General features: G+C 38.6%; 1 protein-coding gene across 6 annotated transcripts in view; it reads left to right on the forward strand.

The window, feature by feature from the left end:
- Positions 1 to 17,893, forward strand: part of HPS5 (HPS5 biogenesis of lysosomal organelles complex 2 subunit 2) — a 22,171-nt gene extending 4,278 nt beyond the window's left edge. For 3 of the 6 annotated variants that reach the window (XM_068944881.1, XM_068944880.1, XM_068944882.1), the window contains exons 6-23: positions 1,428 to 1,561; positions 2,339 to 2,554; positions 2,888 to 2,959; positions 3,207 to 3,295; positions 4,303 to 4,481; positions 4,652 to 4,810; positions 5,956 to 6,115; positions 7,758 to 7,881; positions 9,584 to 9,730; positions 10,476 to 10,550; positions 11,051 to 11,661; positions 13,026 to 13,149; positions 13,446 to 13,601; positions 14,107 to 14,226; positions 14,537 to 14,650; positions 15,012 to 15,118; positions 15,840 to 16,125; positions 16,932 to 17,893. In XM_068944881.1, the coding sequence (XP_068800982.1) occupies positions 1,428 to 1,561; positions 2,339 to 2,554; positions 2,888 to 2,959; positions 3,207 to 3,295; positions 4,303 to 4,481; positions 4,652 to 4,810; positions 5,956 to 6,115; positions 7,758 to 7,881; positions 9,584 to 9,730; positions 10,476 to 10,550; positions 11,051 to 11,661; positions 13,026 to 13,149; positions 13,446 to 13,601; positions 14,107 to 14,226; positions 14,537 to 14,650; positions 15,012 to 15,118; positions 15,840 to 16,125; positions 16,932 to 16,992 (2,934 nt within the window). In that variant the 3' untranslated portion in view covers positions 16,993 to 17,893. The remainder of the gene's footprint in view (positions 1 to 1,427; positions 1,562 to 2,338; positions 2,555 to 2,887; positions 2,960 to 3,206; positions 3,296 to 4,302; positions 4,482 to 4,651; positions 4,811 to 5,955; positions 6,116 to 7,757; positions 7,882 to 9,583; positions 9,731 to 10,475; positions 10,551 to 11,050; positions 11,662 to 13,025; positions 13,150 to 13,445; positions 13,602 to 14,106; positions 14,227 to 14,536; positions 14,651 to 15,011; positions 15,119 to 15,839; positions 16,126 to 16,931) is intronic. The other 3 variants (XR_011141339.1, XR_011141338.1, XR_011141340.1) reach the window with 1 other exon arrangement.
- Positions 17,894 to 18,135: the final 242 nt, after the last annotated feature.

Consider the following 18,135-nt stretch of genomic DNA (forward strand, 5'->3'; position numbering starts at 1 on the left):
TTAAAAATGTTTGTTGCTCCTGGCTGAAGTTCTCCTTCTTGGAATTTACAAGTAGCCAAGCCCAGGGTCTTAGTGTTTCTGAGCCTACTGGACTCCATAGACTCCAGCTACAGGTTCAGCTGTGTTTCTTAGTCCTCAATTCAGATGTTAGCTGGAAAAGGGCAACGCCAGGCTCTGGTTTTCTTGGATTCCTGGATCAGCATGGAAGCTCCACATAATTATCCAATTTCTGAAATGCATTTTTTCCAGGCTCTGTCTTGGTACTTCTATTCTTAATGATGTGAGTTAGTTGAAGGTGGCCCTCAAGCTTAAATGCGTTCTGTCCTGTGCAAAAGGAACGCAAGTTAATGAATGGCAGTCTTGACTTCTTGCCCTTCTTGAAGTATTCTTTAAGTTTTACTGTTACTAGGTCCTTTCTTCCTCCTTTTAATCTATAAACCGCAGCACAACCTGGAACTAGCTGTGTTCTTGCAGATCCTCTTTAGCCTTCCTGAAATGTTTGGAGGAAAGTTGACTTAAAGGCAATAGTCTTGCTATTTCTATAGTGAGGGGGGAGGGGGGAAACTGTGGGAGGAGAGGGAAAAGAAGAGGAGAGTAGGGCAATATTCGTGGAATACCTACCTGCTTGTGCCTGTTAAGGGGATTGGACTGTTGATTCTCTAACGTAAAGAATCCAAATAAGGAATTGACACGTTCCTAACAAAGAAAACAGCTTTAAATCGTCAAAGACGGTGACTGTCTGCTAGAAAATTTGAGCCTAGCTCCTGTAGCTTTATGACTTCTCTTATTCATAAGCAGTCTCTCTATGACTGACTTTGTTTTGCCACCCATGCAAATTAGGAGAATTATATGATAAATAGTGTTTGGATAATTTACTACAGAGTGATAGAGCAAGTGTGTAAATTTATGTAAGCCACCTAAATCTGAGGGAAGTTTCTTATGTTAAGTAAACCCTCAGATCTGACTCCACGAGACTGTTTGCTGGCTGAAAGTACCAATGCTGGGGGAGGAGGGTGGAGAGAATCAGCAGAAGAACAAAGTTTGCAAAAGCAACAATAAAAGACCTCTTATGTTACAGAAAATATGTTCCTCATAAAAAAAATGAGGCTGCTTTGTGAATGAGATTTTTTTTTTCTTTTTCTCCCCTCTCTCTCTGTAAATCTTCAAAAATGGTTTTGGGAAGAGGAAGACTTAAAGTTTTATGTCTCTAAGCATTAGAGCCTTGTTTTTTAAGGGAGTGAGAAGAAAGGAATTGCACTGTCTTGCTTTGTCTTATTCCATATAATCATAGTATACATTTTACATTTTCCAATTTTAACTTTATGAAATATTATTTACATTGAACTGAGGCTCAGTATGTTTTTTTTTCTCTCTCTCTCTCTTTCTTTTTTTTTCTTTTTTTTTTTTTTTCTCCTCTTTAACCTTAGGCTGCTGCCACTTTTGTGATGTTTCCTGTTCAGATTATAACCACTGTAGACTCTCGTGTAGTTCAGCTTGATTATTTGGATGGAAGACTGCTCATATCTTCACTTACACGTACTTATTTGTGTGATACTGAGAGGCAAGTAATATTTTACTTGAAATATTGGACTCTACGGAAGAATCACAAAGAGTAACTGCAGTTGGAAGGGACCTCTGAAGATCACCGAGTCCAGTTTTCCTGCTCAGAGCAGGGTCACCTAGAGCAAGTTGCTCACAACTGCGTCCAATCAGGTTTTGAATATCTCCAAGCGTGGAGACTCCGCAACCTCTCTGGGCATCCTGTTCCAGCATTTGGCCATGCTCATAGTAAAAAAGCTTTCTTGACGTTTAAATGGAATTTCCTGTACCTCAGTTTGTGCCCGTTTCCCCTTGTGCTTTCACTGGGCACCACTGAGAAGAGGCTGGTTCTGTCATCTTAACTCCCTCCCATCAGGTATTTATACACAGTGATAAGACCTTTGAGGCTGAACTATCCCAGCTCTCTCAGCCTCTCCTGGTACGTGTCAGATGCACCAATCCCATAATCCTCTTTGTGGCCCTTTGCTGGACGCCCTCCAGTGTCTCCGTGCCTATTTCCTCACGTTTTCCTTAGTCTTCCTTTTGCTGCTGGTATTCTTGCAGAAGCCCTTCGTGTTGCCCTTCGTGTCCCTTGCCGGATTCAACCCCGGTTGACACTTGTAAATATTGTTTCACAGTGTCTTTTATAATAATTTAAAATCATTACAGACTTGTAAACAAAACCAAAACCAAAAACCAAAACAGTTCAGCGTTTTAAGCATTTTGACTCATCGAGGAGAACATAAAATTAAATAGATACTGTATTAATGCTGCCTAAATAAATCATTTTGCCCACCAGAGAGAAGTTCTGGAAAATTGGTAACAAAGAAAGAGATGGAGAATTTGGAGCCTGTTTCTTCCCAGTTGGAAAGAACGGTGGGAATCAGCAGCCGTTGATATATTGTGCCCGGCCTGGCTCAAGGATGTGGGAGGTGAACTTTGAAGGGGAAGTGCGAAGCACACATCAGTTCAAGCAGCTGCTGTCATCACCGCCTCTCCCTGTTGTTACTCTCAGGTACTAGTGTGAATTTTATCAACGAGAAATTGGCTTGTGACTTCTAGTCTGAGACGAATGGCATTAATACTGAGAAGCTGAAATGAACTCTTAGTGCAGTCCATCTTAATCCTACCTCTAATCTTAATACATTCCACTGTAGTAATTGAAGCCAGTAGTTGAGTTACCAAAAATAAAAAGGCCTTGGTTCTGCATGTGTATCTGTGTGACCACCGCAATGAATGCGTAAGACTGCGCACGTTTCAGCCAGCCTTGTGTTTACAGGTTTAAGACTATTATACTGCGTGTTGTAGTTATGTCTGGTAACAGATAATTTTACTTGTTGCTTTATAGGCTGGATCCTCATTATACTGGTTCCAGCTGTTCTCCACAATCTTTATCTTTCCCCAAGCTCCTATATTTGACGTAAGTATTTGTCAGTACGGTGCCCTGTTGATAAAGTGGATTTAAAAAAAAAAAAAAAAGTTGTACAGCCTTCTAATCTGTCTTATCATCTTAGTCTTTTTGCATAAGACTTTTCTAAGTATTGTGCTAAAGAACAGTCTCATTTCTCACTTGCTGTACTTAGCATATGCAGGGATGACACTGGCTTACAGTGACTGCCTGTGGCTGGTGCAAGCAATTTTTGAATACATATCTGTTTTGTTGACAGTGAGCACTGTGTAATGACCTGGACGGAAAGAGGCATTTATATCTTTGTTCCCCAAAGTGTTCAGGTCTTACTCTGGAGTGAAGTAAAAGGTAAACTTTAAGATTCTTATCTTTGCAATATTGTCTGTCACTTCTGAAGTCCTTGCCTAGAACAGAGCTTTTTCAAGCTTTGTTTCCACAGCTAGATTGTAGAACGTTTGCCATAAAACTCATTTTCCTTATCTGTCGCGTATATCTTTGAGTACTAAGAAAACAATCACTCTCCCCCAGCCACCCCTCCCTCCATACTACTAAAAACATCTATACAGATGCTTGAGAAACAAAACATAAGTGCATTGTGAATCTGAGGATACAATTATCAAGTACAGTGAGTGAATAGCCAAGTTTGCAGTATCCTTTCCTCACTTCTATTTGTTCATGTTTACTCTCAGATATCCTCTGAAGGGTAATCTGGCTGCTGAAAGCTTGAAACTTTATTTTTAACATCTGTCTGAATCAAAACCAGGGAAAGTACTTTAGAGAACTGGTACATAAGTGTAGCCTCATAAATGGTTACGTGTGTATGGTTATTACCATAGTCCTAGAACTGCTAGGGTCATTTTCTCTCAGTCCCTCCTTCCCCCTTTTTTGTTGTTAAATTTCTAGAGCCTTTGTCATGGAGTGTTTGCATGTAACATGGCTGTCTAATTTGAAAACTGCTGAAAGGTTGAAGTGTTTTTTCTGTGAGCAAATGTTTTTCTACTATTTCAAAGCTAACAATTGCACTTTTCTCTCTCGTCTTTGTTGGTCTTAATTTAGTTTTTCATTCCTCTCCAAAGGAAAAGGAAACTTTCAGTAACTTAAGTGTTGTTTTTTTGTTTGTTTTCTTTCCAATGCTTTCTAGAAATGCAAGTCTAGAAGTTTTGGTATTTTAATTGTACTTTAGATCCTAGCTTAGTGCTGTTTGGCGTTTGTTCCTCATACTACGGTTGTACTACAAAGCATCAGGCTTTTGCACTTGTTGGAAGTCAGATGTGAAATGTTTTCATCTTTCTTCAGGAACAGAAAGGATTAGTAGATTTTCATTCTTGGACGTTTTTATGCATCTGATTTTGCAGATATTCAGGATATCGCAGTTTACAAAAATGAACTGTTCTGTCTGCATACAAATGGAAAAGTTATACACCTCTCCCTTCTGCTGGTAGACCGTTGCATAGAGCGTCTGATGAGAAGAGGGTTCTGGACCCTTGCTGCCAGGGTCTGTTGTCTCTTCCAGAACTCAATTATTTCTTGCAGAGTAAGTAAATATCATAAGTGTGCAGTGCAGCTTTAGTTTCATGTTCTCCTCCTTCAGTAAGTTCCATGGGATGAAACTTAGCCTGCATATATGGTATCTTTAAAAACAGCCTTTTGCTTTTCACCTCTGCATTAGAATAATAATGTTCTTGTTTCGCTGTCTACTTTTAGGCAAGAAAAAATTTGCCTCTAGACAAGCTGGAGCACTTGAAGTCCCAGCTGGATATCTCAACCCAACAGGATCTTATTGCCCAACTGGAAGAACTGATTTCAAAGTTGGAACCTCCAGATTCTGCATGCAGCAGTAGGAGGAGCAGTATTTCATCTCATGTGAGTGTGTTGACAGTGCCAATAATTTTACCCTCTGTTTTTTATCTTTAAGGCTTAAAATCTTATTCCTCGCCCTGCAGGTGAGGCTTTCACATTTGTTGTGTCTGTTGTAGCTGATAATGCTGTTCTCTAACATTAATGGAGTTAGAAAGGTATGAAATACTAGTACTTGCATTCTTTAGACTCTTATACCTCCACCTTCATTTCACGTTATTTTGTGGCTAATGGTTGAGATGTGGACAAAGATAGGCACAAAGGCGGCTTTCTCCGCAACTGAATTTAGTGTACTAGTGTGCTTCAGTAAAGGTCATCTAGACCGTAACTGTAGTATTATCTGGTGAAAGCCAGATGTCCACATGTTCAGAACAACCTAGTCCTATTTAAAATATTGTCTCACTTAATGAAGCTTAAGCAGAAGTCTGAGAAAACAATCAAAGTGTGTTTCTAGCATTCTTTTGGTTGGTATTGACATGGCTTCCCAGTACCTTTTCAAGGAAGTGCAACCATTTCGTAATTAATATCAGATCAGTTGCTGCTTTCACTCTTAACAGTGTTTAAAGTTTAAAAAAAAAAAAAAAAAAAAAGAAATGAAGTAAATTCCATCTTGATGAAGTATACAATTTTTTTTTCCATTAACAGATGAGAAAGTAAACTATATAGACTGACCATGAGCAAAAGGATGTACGTATGTCCTGGAATCAAATACTTCTGAAGGGTCTGTAATTGTGCTAGCTAGGTATTGTTAACTGGCAAAGAGCATACAAGTACAATGGATTCTTGAGTACGCAGGTGCAAAGGAGTGAAGTGACTGACTCCAGGGATATAGTCTGATGCATGACTAAAGCAGAGATGTTCTTGTCTCATGGTCTTGCACTAAGTGCAACAGTTGTTTCATGGGCTACCTCCCTGCAAGCAATTGCAGCATATTCATCTTTATAAAGTCATTGGGCTACAAACTTAGCAGCATGTGTGTACTTTTGCATTCTGGGTGTGTCAAAAACATGTCGTTATATAGGGCTCTCTGGGTGCTAAATTATGAAGTACTTGGAGATTTTTTTGTGCGGGAATGGTTGTTTCATTTCCTTGTGGGAGGTTTAACAAAGTGCAACTCGCAAGACATCCAACTTTTTTCCCTTGTCTGACAGGAAAGCTTCAGTGTCTTAGACTCTGGAATATATCGTGTTATTAGTCGAAGAGGCAGTCAGTCAGATGAAGATTCATGTTCTCTCCACAGTCAAACGTTCTCAGAAGATGAGAGACTTAAAGAATTTCCTGTACACCAGGAAGATGAGCAGGTGGAACCTGGTAATGGTTCTTAATGCAAATATATTCTTCCGATGCAGTTGTTCTTTTACTCTACAAACATTTGATTGCTCTCATTTTCCACTCTCAAGTTATCCATGACTAAATCCTCTAATTCGATCAAGGGATCGCAGGCAACTCTCCTTCCAGCATCTCCTTCCAGAATCTGTGATTCTGTGATCTATAAACTCCAGCATCTGTGATCTATAAAAGTCACATTCTTTTTTGAAACATTAGAGTGAAAAGCTGGCTTCATAGAAATTCACATGTTTAAAAAAAAACAAAAACAAACAACCCCCATCCCCTCCCCAAGGGGGAAAAAAGTGATCCAGAAGTTTTTTTTCTGAGTCAGGATTTCACTCAATTTTTTTCCCCCCCTTTGTGTAATTCAGCATTAATGCGAAGAGTATCTTTGCTGGCTACAGCACTGTTAATTCACTGCAAATGAGATTTGCTCACAGTCATTATCTTTCTAGTAGCTTTAGGATAAGAGTTTTTAACTTTCCTGCAGGATTTCATTTGTAGAGGGGATCATCTCTTAGATATGCATACATTAGCATAGGGATTGTTTAATTGTTAGTAACTAACACTTAGACCTTCCAGTGAGCTGCTTTTTTCCCCTCTTCCCCCCAGAATATGTGTCTCTGGAAAAAAAGCTAGAGCAGAACGTAATAGGTCTTGCTTTCTGCTCTGCTTGGGGTGGTGAGGAGCATGCGTAATTTCTAGGTATTAGGAAGTCCGCTCTTGAGCTTTTGTGGAGAGGGTATGCCATTTGAGGAGGGAGAGAATTTGGTTGCTTTGCCAGGGAAACTACAATGAGAGAGTACAGGAATTCATATTTACTCCTTGTCAGTAGTGTTGTCCTGCTGAGTAAAGCAAGTGCTAGTTGTAGTCCAGCAAATGTAGTTGTAGCCCATTCCTTTGCATTTTCCTCTTTTTCTGCTCGCTTGTTGTTTTTATGCTGATGCATATATTGCATCATTTCAAACATTAAATGAAGAATCTTAATTTTTGAATGACAGGAGTTGGAACTTTTCTATTTCGCTCGTGAAGCGATAAATGGGCCAGTTTGTTTCGAAGTAGAAAAGTTCTAGATGCTTCTTTGTGCACTGGGTACTTCGTTTGGCATTTGAAATAAATGTACTTAGTGAACGACTTTTTTCTGAACTGGGACTGGTTTCCCTGTTCACGTTTACGTAAGTTGTCATACATTCTTAGATTGCTAGATCTACATAAGGAACAAAAGCAGCCTTGTTAAGAGAATTTTAGAATCAATTGTGACCTTTAGGCACTATCTATGCAGAGAGATTGTGGATTGTGATAATAGAATTTTTGTAAGAGCATAGCATCTTTCTCTCACAAATGCAGATGGTTCTGACTGTTGCAAAATGCAGTGTCATCGTTGCTCAAAAGTATCCTTTTTCCATAGTCACATCACTTAAAGATACAGTGTCTGCGTGTGTGTTTGTACTAGAAAATGATTAATGCAAACACATTGCAGATATTTGCACCTTCTTCAAGCTAAAGTGTGAAAATATCCCATGCAGGTTATCCAGTAATAAATTAATGACTTGTGTTTTGTTTCAATGTTTCATTTCTGACAAGCCGCTATTTCATGATTCTTTATTTCACTTCCATTTGTTAGACAGCGTATCTCATGCATCTGTGGCGGTTGAGGCTGATCGGAATGAGACATTTCTCCCATTCAGTATTCCTTTGTCATTTCGTTCCCCATCTCCTCTCGTCTCTCTCCAAGCTGTCAAGGAAAGGTAAAACTTGCAGGAGATTCATTCATCCATTACATCCTGCCCCTTTTTCCTCCTCTGAATTTGCAGCATTGTCTGGTTTAGTTCACGCTGTTCTGCAAGAATGTAACATATGAAATAAAACACAGAAGGTGCAATCAAGTCTGTTAGTTTAAAGCTTTCATCTTGACTCTAATGAAGATATGGAGAGTTGATGCTAACTTCAGTGGAGCCAAGGTTTCAGCCTCAATTTTTGAATGTCTACTGAGAATGTTTAACTTCACTCTGTAAACTGTGGTTGTGGTTTGCACTTGGAACAAACTTACCGAATGTTGTTTTGGGATTTAGCTCTCCTGCTACTTAAATTACTGAAGGAACGCGAGAAGAATTCCTATATTGTTTGTGGGCAAACATTAAAACTTTTAAAAGATGCTAGATATTGCCAAAACATGCTCCCAAAGTGTACTGCTTTGTCTGCCTTCTTTCCTCCTTTCAGGGAATCTAATCAGTTCCCTAAATGTTTATGGAATAATGGTAGGTAATACTTAAGTGCAAGTAAATACGATAATGTCTGTTTCATGCAAAATAGAAGTTGACTTTTTAAAGCTCACTTTAAAAAGGGGGACAAATAAAGCAGATGCTAGTTAAGTTTCATATTTGAAACTTTGTCGGTGGCCTGCAAAATTGCTTGGTTCTCCTCTTGACTACTTAGGTATACAAATGACTCTTACATCACGAAACAAAAAGTTGTAGCTGATGTCAATAGTTGAGGGTCTCAGAATAAGCTTCAGAAGTGCATGCCCTGTCTTGAATTCTCTCTGCTCTCTAAGCAGTACGTAGGAGTTTATTAGTAGAAACATTTATTACTAGTAGTTAATGCTAAATTTTCGAGTGCTTGCTATATTCTGTTTTTCTATTTATGATTAAAGTACTGTTGTAGGTTAGAGCTATTTTTGTTCGAGTTTCCTTTTAAACCTGCCTTGTACACTACGGTCCAATTGTTTTATTATGTTTGAATCCTTTCCCTCTTCTCCAGCAAACTTGAACTTTTACTATACCTCAGTATAGTAAAAGATGCCGGATTCTCTGGTGAGAGAATCAAAGGATTGGCTTTTTGGTTTTTTGATACGCTTAAACTAGTTTTTAGATAGAAAGCAAAATTCTGAGTCTGATGTCCTAGTTCTCTTCATGGTGGCTGAAAGAGTTGATTTTTAGTATGTGCACTGACCTTTCTCTTGGTAAAGTATATTAAGGAATAGATACTGATGACATAAAAAGAATGTTTTTAGTAAGCTTTGTAATCTGAAGCGCTAACCTGGAGTACTGTAAAAACAGTTTCTCGCCACCAAGAAGGCTACAATTTCCTAACGATGCTTACTATTCATAAGCTCTAAAATGCCAATCTGCATTTATTGTTATGTAAGTGCAGCTATCAAAATCTGAGCACTAATGTTAGTATGTGATCCTGTTTCTGAAGCCGCAAAAAAGCAAGTCTTAAATACTTGGTGATCCTCTGTGCTCAAAGTACAGACTACGACTGAAGTACGGGTTTTGAGCTTTTTCTTACTGTTTTTTGTTCTTTTTGGTCATCCCTGAGGTGATCCTTTTTTCAAGAGTCCTTCAGATTGTAAAGATTTCTGAAGTGATAGTTTGGATAGGAAGAAAGCACTTGATCCTTTCACTTGTGAACTTGGTACAATTTCAAATGTTTTAACTTGGCTCCTAGTGTTTCCAGCTTTGTACGCAAAACTACTGAAAAGATTGGCACCCTTCATGTAAGTCCTGATATTAGAGGGCGGCAAGAAGCAAAGGAGGATGAGCAGCTGCAGGAGGTGACTGTTAATGTAGTAGCATCTCCCCAGGAAGAGAAAGAGTGAGTGCAAAATCATGTCATCTTAACAATTACATTTGCTGGATGTGCTGAGGATAGCAATCTAAAGAATTTGCCATGTGAAGTAGAACAGGGAGTTGAATGATGCTTGTGTAAAGTTTTCCCACTGCCTTCGTTACTTTGGTGGTCTCACTGGTTCTCCTTGACTCTTTACCTAGAAGCTGGTGCAGGCAATAAAACCCTTCTCGATGTTGGAAAAACAATCTCTGTAATGTTGTAATAACTGAGGGGCAAGAATGTAGAGTATTCAGAAACCCTAACGTAGTGTACCCATGATGCCTGTTGCAGTTACGGACGTGAGTCTGGACAGGCCGTTTCCTGCCCTTACCGAATGCAGAATAAGCACTTTGTCTCCCTCAAAACATCCTTTTTTAATGGTAGTTATAAAACCCTGAATTCTTCTAATGGTTTTCCAGTGAATACAGAGCTAAATTGTTAAATTAGCAAATCATGAGACCATGAAACATTTTAGACTAACTTTCATATAGTGGTATGACACTAATTTTATTTAGTATTTTCTGACATCTGCTATAGTTGGAATATATTAATGGCTGCTCTTCATGTTCATTTCATCCATAATTTCTGTTTCTTCTTTAGAAAGAAGAGCTTTAATTTTTAATAATGGTATTAATGTTGTTTCCTCACAGTTTTGAGGAAAACCTCACTTAAATTACGAGATTAAATACAGTGCTTGAGATGAGACTGAAATCGATATGTTCTGTTCCAGATCAGAGCCACAGAGCTGCCAGCTTCCAGAAGACGACCATCTAAGAGACCTTAAGGCCGCAACAGCGGAGGCTATGTAAGCACGGAAACTTTTTTGTTCATGGATATATTGGATTTTGATAGAAAAATGACAAACTTTCTTTTTATTCATCACATACGTAAGAGTAATGCTGTAAACATGTATAAACATAATGTATAATGTAAACTGTAAGGCTCTCATTTGATAATTTTTTCCCCCACATTAAAATCAAGTGAGGCTCACTATAAGCTTACAGAGGACTAAAGGATAGCACTAGAGTAGCTCTCTGCTAACTACAAGCATACTCTAAAGCAAACAAAACAAAAACCCTAACAAACAAAATAAACTCAGTTCTGAAATAAAGCTTGGGGAAATCAGAATGTAGTAAATGTAGTAACATCAAATGTGAAGAGTATACGTGGTCTAAATTCTCGTTGAAGCACTCAAAACAGAGTAATTCAAGTTTAGCGCAATACTTTTGAGTTATGCAGCACATACATACCGCTTGTGGCATCTTAAAACTATCATACTCAGCAGGCTTCTCTTTTATGCTACAGAGCCAAACTCCAGGATCCACTGGTTTTGTTAGAACCGCAGTGTATGAGAAGAGTTTTACAGGAATGGCTTTTTTATCTGGAAGAAAAGTTTGGCAGCAAAGAGTGCTCTGCTCCATCTGTTAAGAAAAGCAAGACTGTGTGCGTTGAAGAACAGCGGGAAGCCCTGCAGCCGGAAAACCTGCAACTGGATCTAAATGGTGAAGACAGCGTAGACAAAGAACAGAGTGGTATCTTGGAAGCCTGCACTGTGAAAGAGAATACTGTTGAAACCTGTGTAGGCAAAACTGTGTGTGAAAATAACGTTAATTCAATGGGAACTTTGGACTGCTGCTTTCAAGTGTCTCCTCCATGTGACATAGAACAGGACGTTCAGAAAGATCTCACTGAGTTGACAACGCTGTGTTTTGAGCTATGTGTATTTTGTTGTGGAAATGGCAATGCAGAGGAAAGTTCTGATCAAACTCTGACACTAGCAGCTTCATGGACCTTGGCTTGTAGGTTTATACAAAGCTACTTCTTTCTTCTGGATTTGAAAAGACTAAAGCAGTGTATTATAACCAGTTATGCAAACAGTCCTAATGTGTGGGAAACATACATGGCAGGATTGAAAGGTAACTAACGAGATTTTATTACTAGCAAAACTAGTAAATAAATAAAACCAAGATTTTATTGGGGCAGGGGAAAGCTTCAAAATACGCACCGGTTCCTATTTGCAAATTTTCCTTCAGATGGAAGGAAATAATGTGGTAGTTTGGGTGCAAGGGGGAGTTTGACGAGCGTGGGGTTTTTTTGGTGGGTTATTGGAGTTCTTTGTTTTTACCCACAAGGCCTGTTTATAAAGAACTGCTGGTTCCTATGAGGCAAAGCCTCCCCCCACACCTCACTTAGCAATTCCACAGAAGCTGCTTCTGAACCTTTTACTTCATACACAGTTTGCTGATTGAGCACTGTAGCGATTACAAACCAGACGTGTTTAAAACCAAATATATGTACCGCAAAGAACAGTTGTGAAGTATCTTAATTAAAATCAAATGTATATAGTAACAAGTATAGTATCAAGGCTAAGGGAAGGGCTTCACCATTTGCATTAGAAAGGGAAGGTTCAACTTGGAGAAACATGGTTAATGCAAAATGAAACGGAACAGGGAGATGGTTCTGTGAAAGCCAATGGCTTGTGATCACTTCAGACTTCCTTTTCCATAGAAACCCTTTCTGTTCTTTTTCCTGTCTCTCTTGCCTTATTGAAACAAGGCTTCCTGATTATATTGGAAAACAGAACTTGGTCTGTTATGTGCGTTCAGCTTCTGCTTTATGCGTTTTCTTGTAAGACTGAAATAAAGTCTTGACTTTGATTCTCTACTGACAGAGTAGCTAAACAATAGAAATTTGTTTTGACGGCTGGTATTTGGAGTTGTGCGAATCTGTTCACTCTCCAGATTCTTATGAGAGCTTTAGAAATGAAAGTAACGTATGCATTCCCAGTTTGTCCTCAGTGAGCTACACCCTTTCCTGTAGATAAATACCCCGTTTTTGCAGGATTGGGGATTGTGTTGAATTCTGCTTCCTGTGAGGTCAATGACCAAATTGAAGTTTTTATTTATTAATAGAAGCAAATTGTATTTTGCTGAAAACTAATGTACAGTTGCATTATATTCAGCAAGTCATATGTGGGCTATCTTAGTTCACGTGAGAAACTGCTTCCTCTGAAGTCTAAAGAAAAGGAAAAAATAGACTATTATTCCATGTCTTAACTGTATCGTTTTAACTGTGACTTGTAAGCACAGCTTAATAATGTTGACTTCTATGAAGTGAACAAGTAGAATCTGTTCAGTCGTTATCACTGTTGGCTGAAGAGAAAATTCCATTGAAGTAATGGAAATTTGTGTTCTTTATGCCTAACAATGGCTGTGTACGTGTGTCAGGCAAAAAAAAAATCTTGCCTCTATCTTGTAACGTGTACACCAATCTATTTCAGAATTAACTTGTCACAGTCCAGTGGTTTTGGCAATGGAAAATGAAGATATGTTGAAGCTACTGAAACAGCTGCATGATTTGGGGCCTTGGGAAGATAGCCCTCTGTTACTGGCGCATGCTCAAAGGTGTGTAGCCTATTTTTCTTCTTTTCCATGTTTGTTTGTTTGATTGGCTTTCCCCCCTCCCCCCAACTGTTGTATATCGTTAACCCACTCTCAGGATTGGGTTTTTGAGAACTTTTCACTTAGACAGAAAGCTTCGTGAAACGTTATCTAGTTAGGGACTATTTTTAAGAGATCACCTTTCAATAGTATCTTGAACTTGCAAGAGAACTTGAATTTGAAATAGTTATTCTGTCCTGGTAAAACGGTAATTTTGCTCCTGTCTGGCACTGAAAATAGTTTTTATCTCTTCTCTTTAGGCTTTATGAAAAGTTTGGGGAAACAGCTCTTCGGCCCTTGATCAAGTTCCACCCCTCTATCTTGCCTTCAGATATCAGGCAGCTTTGCAGGAATGACCCAGCTCACTTTTTAGCATATTTAGATAGTCTTGTGAAATCAAAGCCAGAGGATAAAAGGTAAAGGGAATGTATCATCTTTTCTTCTGTGTCTGGACTATGCATAATGTAGCTGTTCACATGTTTACTATTCCTGTATCTATTTGGTGCTCTTTAGCATTGGGTTCTAATTGATTCTGCCAGTTCCAGCTGGTCTCTCAGCCTGGGTTATCCATTAGATTAGTTCCTATTTTTAAGAGGATTTTTCTGTATGATACTTTAAATGGAACGATATGTGTTCCTGTGGCTGCAGTTCAGTATACCAAGGTTAGCATTAAAAAAACCTGTCAACCTGATCATTTTCTGATCTGTCCCCAGCAGGCCCTAGAAACATAAATCATTCTAGGCTTTTCCACATGCTGAGAATTGCTTTTATTCTTCCAGGCACTGCGTCATGATAGTTAATCTACATTCATGCTTTGAGATTTTGCGTGTGTGTGTGTGTGCGCACACGCATACAATTTTTACTTCTCCATATCCAGTATAGTTAAAACAGGTATTTGTTCCCATGTACTCTGTTTTCTAGGTCATCTTTCCTTAGATCTCTTCTGCAGCCTGAATCATTACGACTAGATTGGCTGTGCCTGGCAGTTTCTCATGATGCACCGCAAAGAGCAAATACTGTGGAGGGGGAAGGCAATCCCAGGTAAAGTAGGGTTCACGTGAGTTAAGCAAAAAGCTTTACCTGGTCTGTAGGCTTTTGTTTGGATCTTATATAGCAGTTTGAATGCCACTGAATCAGTGGAGCATTTCTTGTATTTGAGAGTTCAGCAGAGGCAGCCAAAGGATTAAATAACTTCCTTATCTGAAATCTGTTTCAGAAAGACTGTACTGAGACTATGTACAGTTTCATTCATTTTCCTTCTCATTTCATAAAGCTGGCTTTCTTGTAGAGAAAACGTTAATTTTCTGAAGAAAACTATTAATGCTCTAAAACTGAATTTCTCTTCTTCCAGGCCACGATCCCATTTGTTTACTTGGGGCTACAGTCAGCTAATTCTGCTTTTGATTAAACTTCCAGCTGACTTTGTAACAAAAGAGAAGATGGCTGACATCTGTAAATCATATGGGTAAGATGAAAACGCGATTATTTTTGATATGTGGCTAGTTAGGATTCTAATGGACACAAACGCAAAGATGCAAAGGAAAACCACCCATCTGCTCCTTACTTGAATCGCTTTCATTTAAAAACCATCTCCTGTTTTGAAGATCAATTCTAAGAGTCTGTTTTAATGCACTTGGTACCCTGCTGTTCCTTCTGGTTTGGGAGTATTCCGTGTCCCCATTCTGCAATGAGCAGTATGGTTTCTGATATTCAAGAAATTCCGTTGCTTTTGTCTTCTCTGATATATAAAGAAGCACTTAATTACTGTTGGCTTATAGTTTAGACTGAGCGTTTGATTCCTGGAAATCTTTACTCTCTTATTTAAGATTCTGGCCTGGATATCTTTATCTCTGTCTGGAGCTGGATAGAAGAATAGAAGCCTTTACTAATATTGCTCATTTGGATGATTTGAGCCTGTTGAATGGAGAAGATGGTTAGTGAATCTTAAGCTGTGTAAACATACCTCTGTAATACAGGAATCTTCCCTTCTTGTATACGGATTAGGTTTGTCCAAAGTTGAATGAGGCTTAAAGCAGACAAGCAAACAAAAGAACCCTTGCTTTGGTAGAGGTTCAGCTAAGTATGTAGTGCGTCTTATTTGAAACCCATAAATTGGGTGTTGTACTCCTGTATTTTGATACTGTGCTTTCTGAAATAAGTCTTGCTAGAAAATGTGTAAAGCCTCGAGAATTTTGAGTTGTTTATCAGGTAGAAGTGAAAGTTAAACTAGGTGTTGTATGCAGAGGAATAGCTAGCCTGACTGCCTAGTTCTAAACTCCTCCCCTCCCTGTACAAGATACAATGAGCAAAGCATTGTATGCTACGTGGCAGAGCTTCAGAAGAAAATTCCCAGTAGCCTTTAGATGGCCAAACAAATTCTTGGCTTTAGACTTAATCCAGAGTCTTAAACACCGAATTATTGTAAAAGTTCGTGAATAGTTGAGAGCTGGATCTTTACACTGAGTCAGTCAAGGCAGCACACTTCTTGTACACAATTTGCTTGTTGCTGGCACTTGAGGTTTTCTTAAATCTTCAAAGAGAAAAAATGAATGCTATGCTAGGTTTCTTTTTAAGTGCAGATATATTTAAAATAGTAGACTTGGAAAAATCTTTGTTTTGCAAATAAAGTGGTAACGATCTCATTTTGAATCCAGGTTTGATTCCAGAGACTGTAGAAGAGTGGAAGTTTCTTCTGCATCTTGCAGAAAAACACAGCGCTGCTTTTCACCATCAGGGCATACAGAATGGGAATGCCGTCAGCAATGGTAGCTCTAGCTGGGCAAACTGCATCACTGTGGAAAACGTATCTCTCTTATTGGCAAAGGCAGTTGGCCCAAATCGTGCCTTGCCTCTGTTGCAGGAGTGTGGCTTCTCCCTAGAACTGTCTGAGAGATTTACTAGTGTGTGTGAGATACTGAGAATTGCTGAGAAAAGGCAGAGGTAAGATGGCACATCAGCAGAAGTTCTGTCTACGCACACTGTTCATTCTGGGTCTTCCTATTGCTTCAAGTTTTCTTATTGGTTCACAAACAAATAAAATACTTCACACTTTGTCTTCAGAACTTTAAACTCAGTTGAAGGCTGTTCTCTTACTTAGCAGCTATGCATATGCAATATACACCCTAAAAATGGAAAATGAGGAAACAGGAAATAATACATGAAAGGTGGCTTCTTTTGAAAAAAAAGAATGTTCTTTATTGACTAGAATCTGTTCAAATCTAAAGAACTGGTCAAGAAGGGAGACTTCTTTGCTCTCCCATTACAACTATCTGTCCAACTTCTTCCTTGGCTAAGCAGATGGGATTTTAAACATCTGCTATAGACCACTATACATAAGTTGAAAATTTAAAACCTGTTTTGTTATGGTAACAGTTGAGGAACAGTTACTTCAGAGACGCTATTTTAGTTCTGAACATGGAAGCAGATGATACTGTATCCTGAAAAGATTGGTGGCAATTTAAAGGCTTTTTTAAAGCCTCTGTCACATCAAGCCCAGGCCCTCTGGGATTGAGAGAGTCTGAGTGTGCATTTCGTGAAGGAGAGGTCTGATTTGCTTAGTCCTTCAAGTACTTTCAGATCTGACCTACTCCCTTCAAAAGAGAACATGTGTTGAGGTCATGATGTTACTTCTGAAACAGAATCATGCTTTTGACAAACTTCGCTTTAGCGAACAAAACCAAACCCAGTTGTTCCTTCTGTTGCATTTTTTAGTGTTTAATTTTTGTTTTCCTTTGCTTTTTTTGCAGAGCCCTGATTCAGTCCATGTTGGAAAGGTGTGACCGGTTCTTGTGGTCTCAGCAAGCATAAAAAACAATTCAGAAAACTTTGGGAACATATTTTTTACTGTAACTATTGTATATTCAAGTGCCTCTTAAACTTCATAGGCTCTTAAAGAAATGAACTCCTCTCTAATAATTTCACTATTTTCACTTTCCATCTGGGAGGTATCCAGGAGTTCCTGACAGTTCTTCCTAATTCCTTTGGAAATGAGTTTTGAACTCCACAGCTTAAATTGAAACAATCCGGTATTTATCTTGAAATTATGCTTAACGACTTGAGATGAAAATTCCTGATTTTTTTTTTTTTTCCTTCTGAGTCTACCCGATTTAAGTGTTAAAGATGGGAGCGCCTAAGTATTAAATTACTGTATATAAAATTCATTTTGTGTTTGTTGCAAAAACGAGCAGCCATTCTTGGGAAATAGCGACGCGCATGCTTGTTTCATTTTCCTGTAAATGACGTTGATTTTTATCAAGTAGCTACAGGGAATGCTTGTTGCAGTATCTGTTTTTTCTCTCAAATTATATGGACTGTTCTTGCCAATTTGAAAGTGCATTAGAGGAGCCAAGTCTTAAAATGGGGGGGAGTATTTTTTCAGGAGTGCAGAAATTGATTAAAAATGATTAATCGAAGATTTTAAGTGAACTAAACGTTAAACTGTCTAAGCATGGTATTTCTAAATAGCTGGTATCTGTTGGTGAAATACGACTGCAGACTTCACCTGTGGTATTTCAACAGAACTTTAGGACAGGGTATTCCCCAGTGAACGTTGACCTTTCTGGAAAGTGAGAGGATCACATGCCTTATTTTAATTACCTTTTCAAAAAGCTGGAAGTTTAGACAAGTATTTTTAGATGGATGCTATCAAGCAAAAACTCTTTTAAAATATCTGTGATAAGATGAATGTTCATTAAAGCACTTAATTTTTCATGTACAGAACTATGCTTTGTACTAGCACCGTTTATGCACTTAATACGTATTTGGGCAGGTTTCTTTATAGGCTTCTGGTTTTGGCCCTTCTCACTGTTAGACTATCATTTTTTTAGCACAAGGCTGTGGTGTCCGGTCAGTAGTTGATCTTTGCAGGGGTCCTTTAGGGAAAAAAAAAAACCAAAAAAACAAAAAAATTTAACACATGCATTACTCATAAATTTTATTCCTCCTAAAACT

This window comes from Struthio camelus, chromosome 5, assembly GCF_040807025.1.
Source record: "Struthio camelus isolate bStrCam1 chromosome 5, bStrCam1.hap1, whole genome shotgun sequence".
In the NCBI taxonomy this organism is placed as follows: Eukaryota; Metazoa; Chordata; class Aves; order Struthioniformes; family Struthionidae; genus Struthio; species Struthio camelus.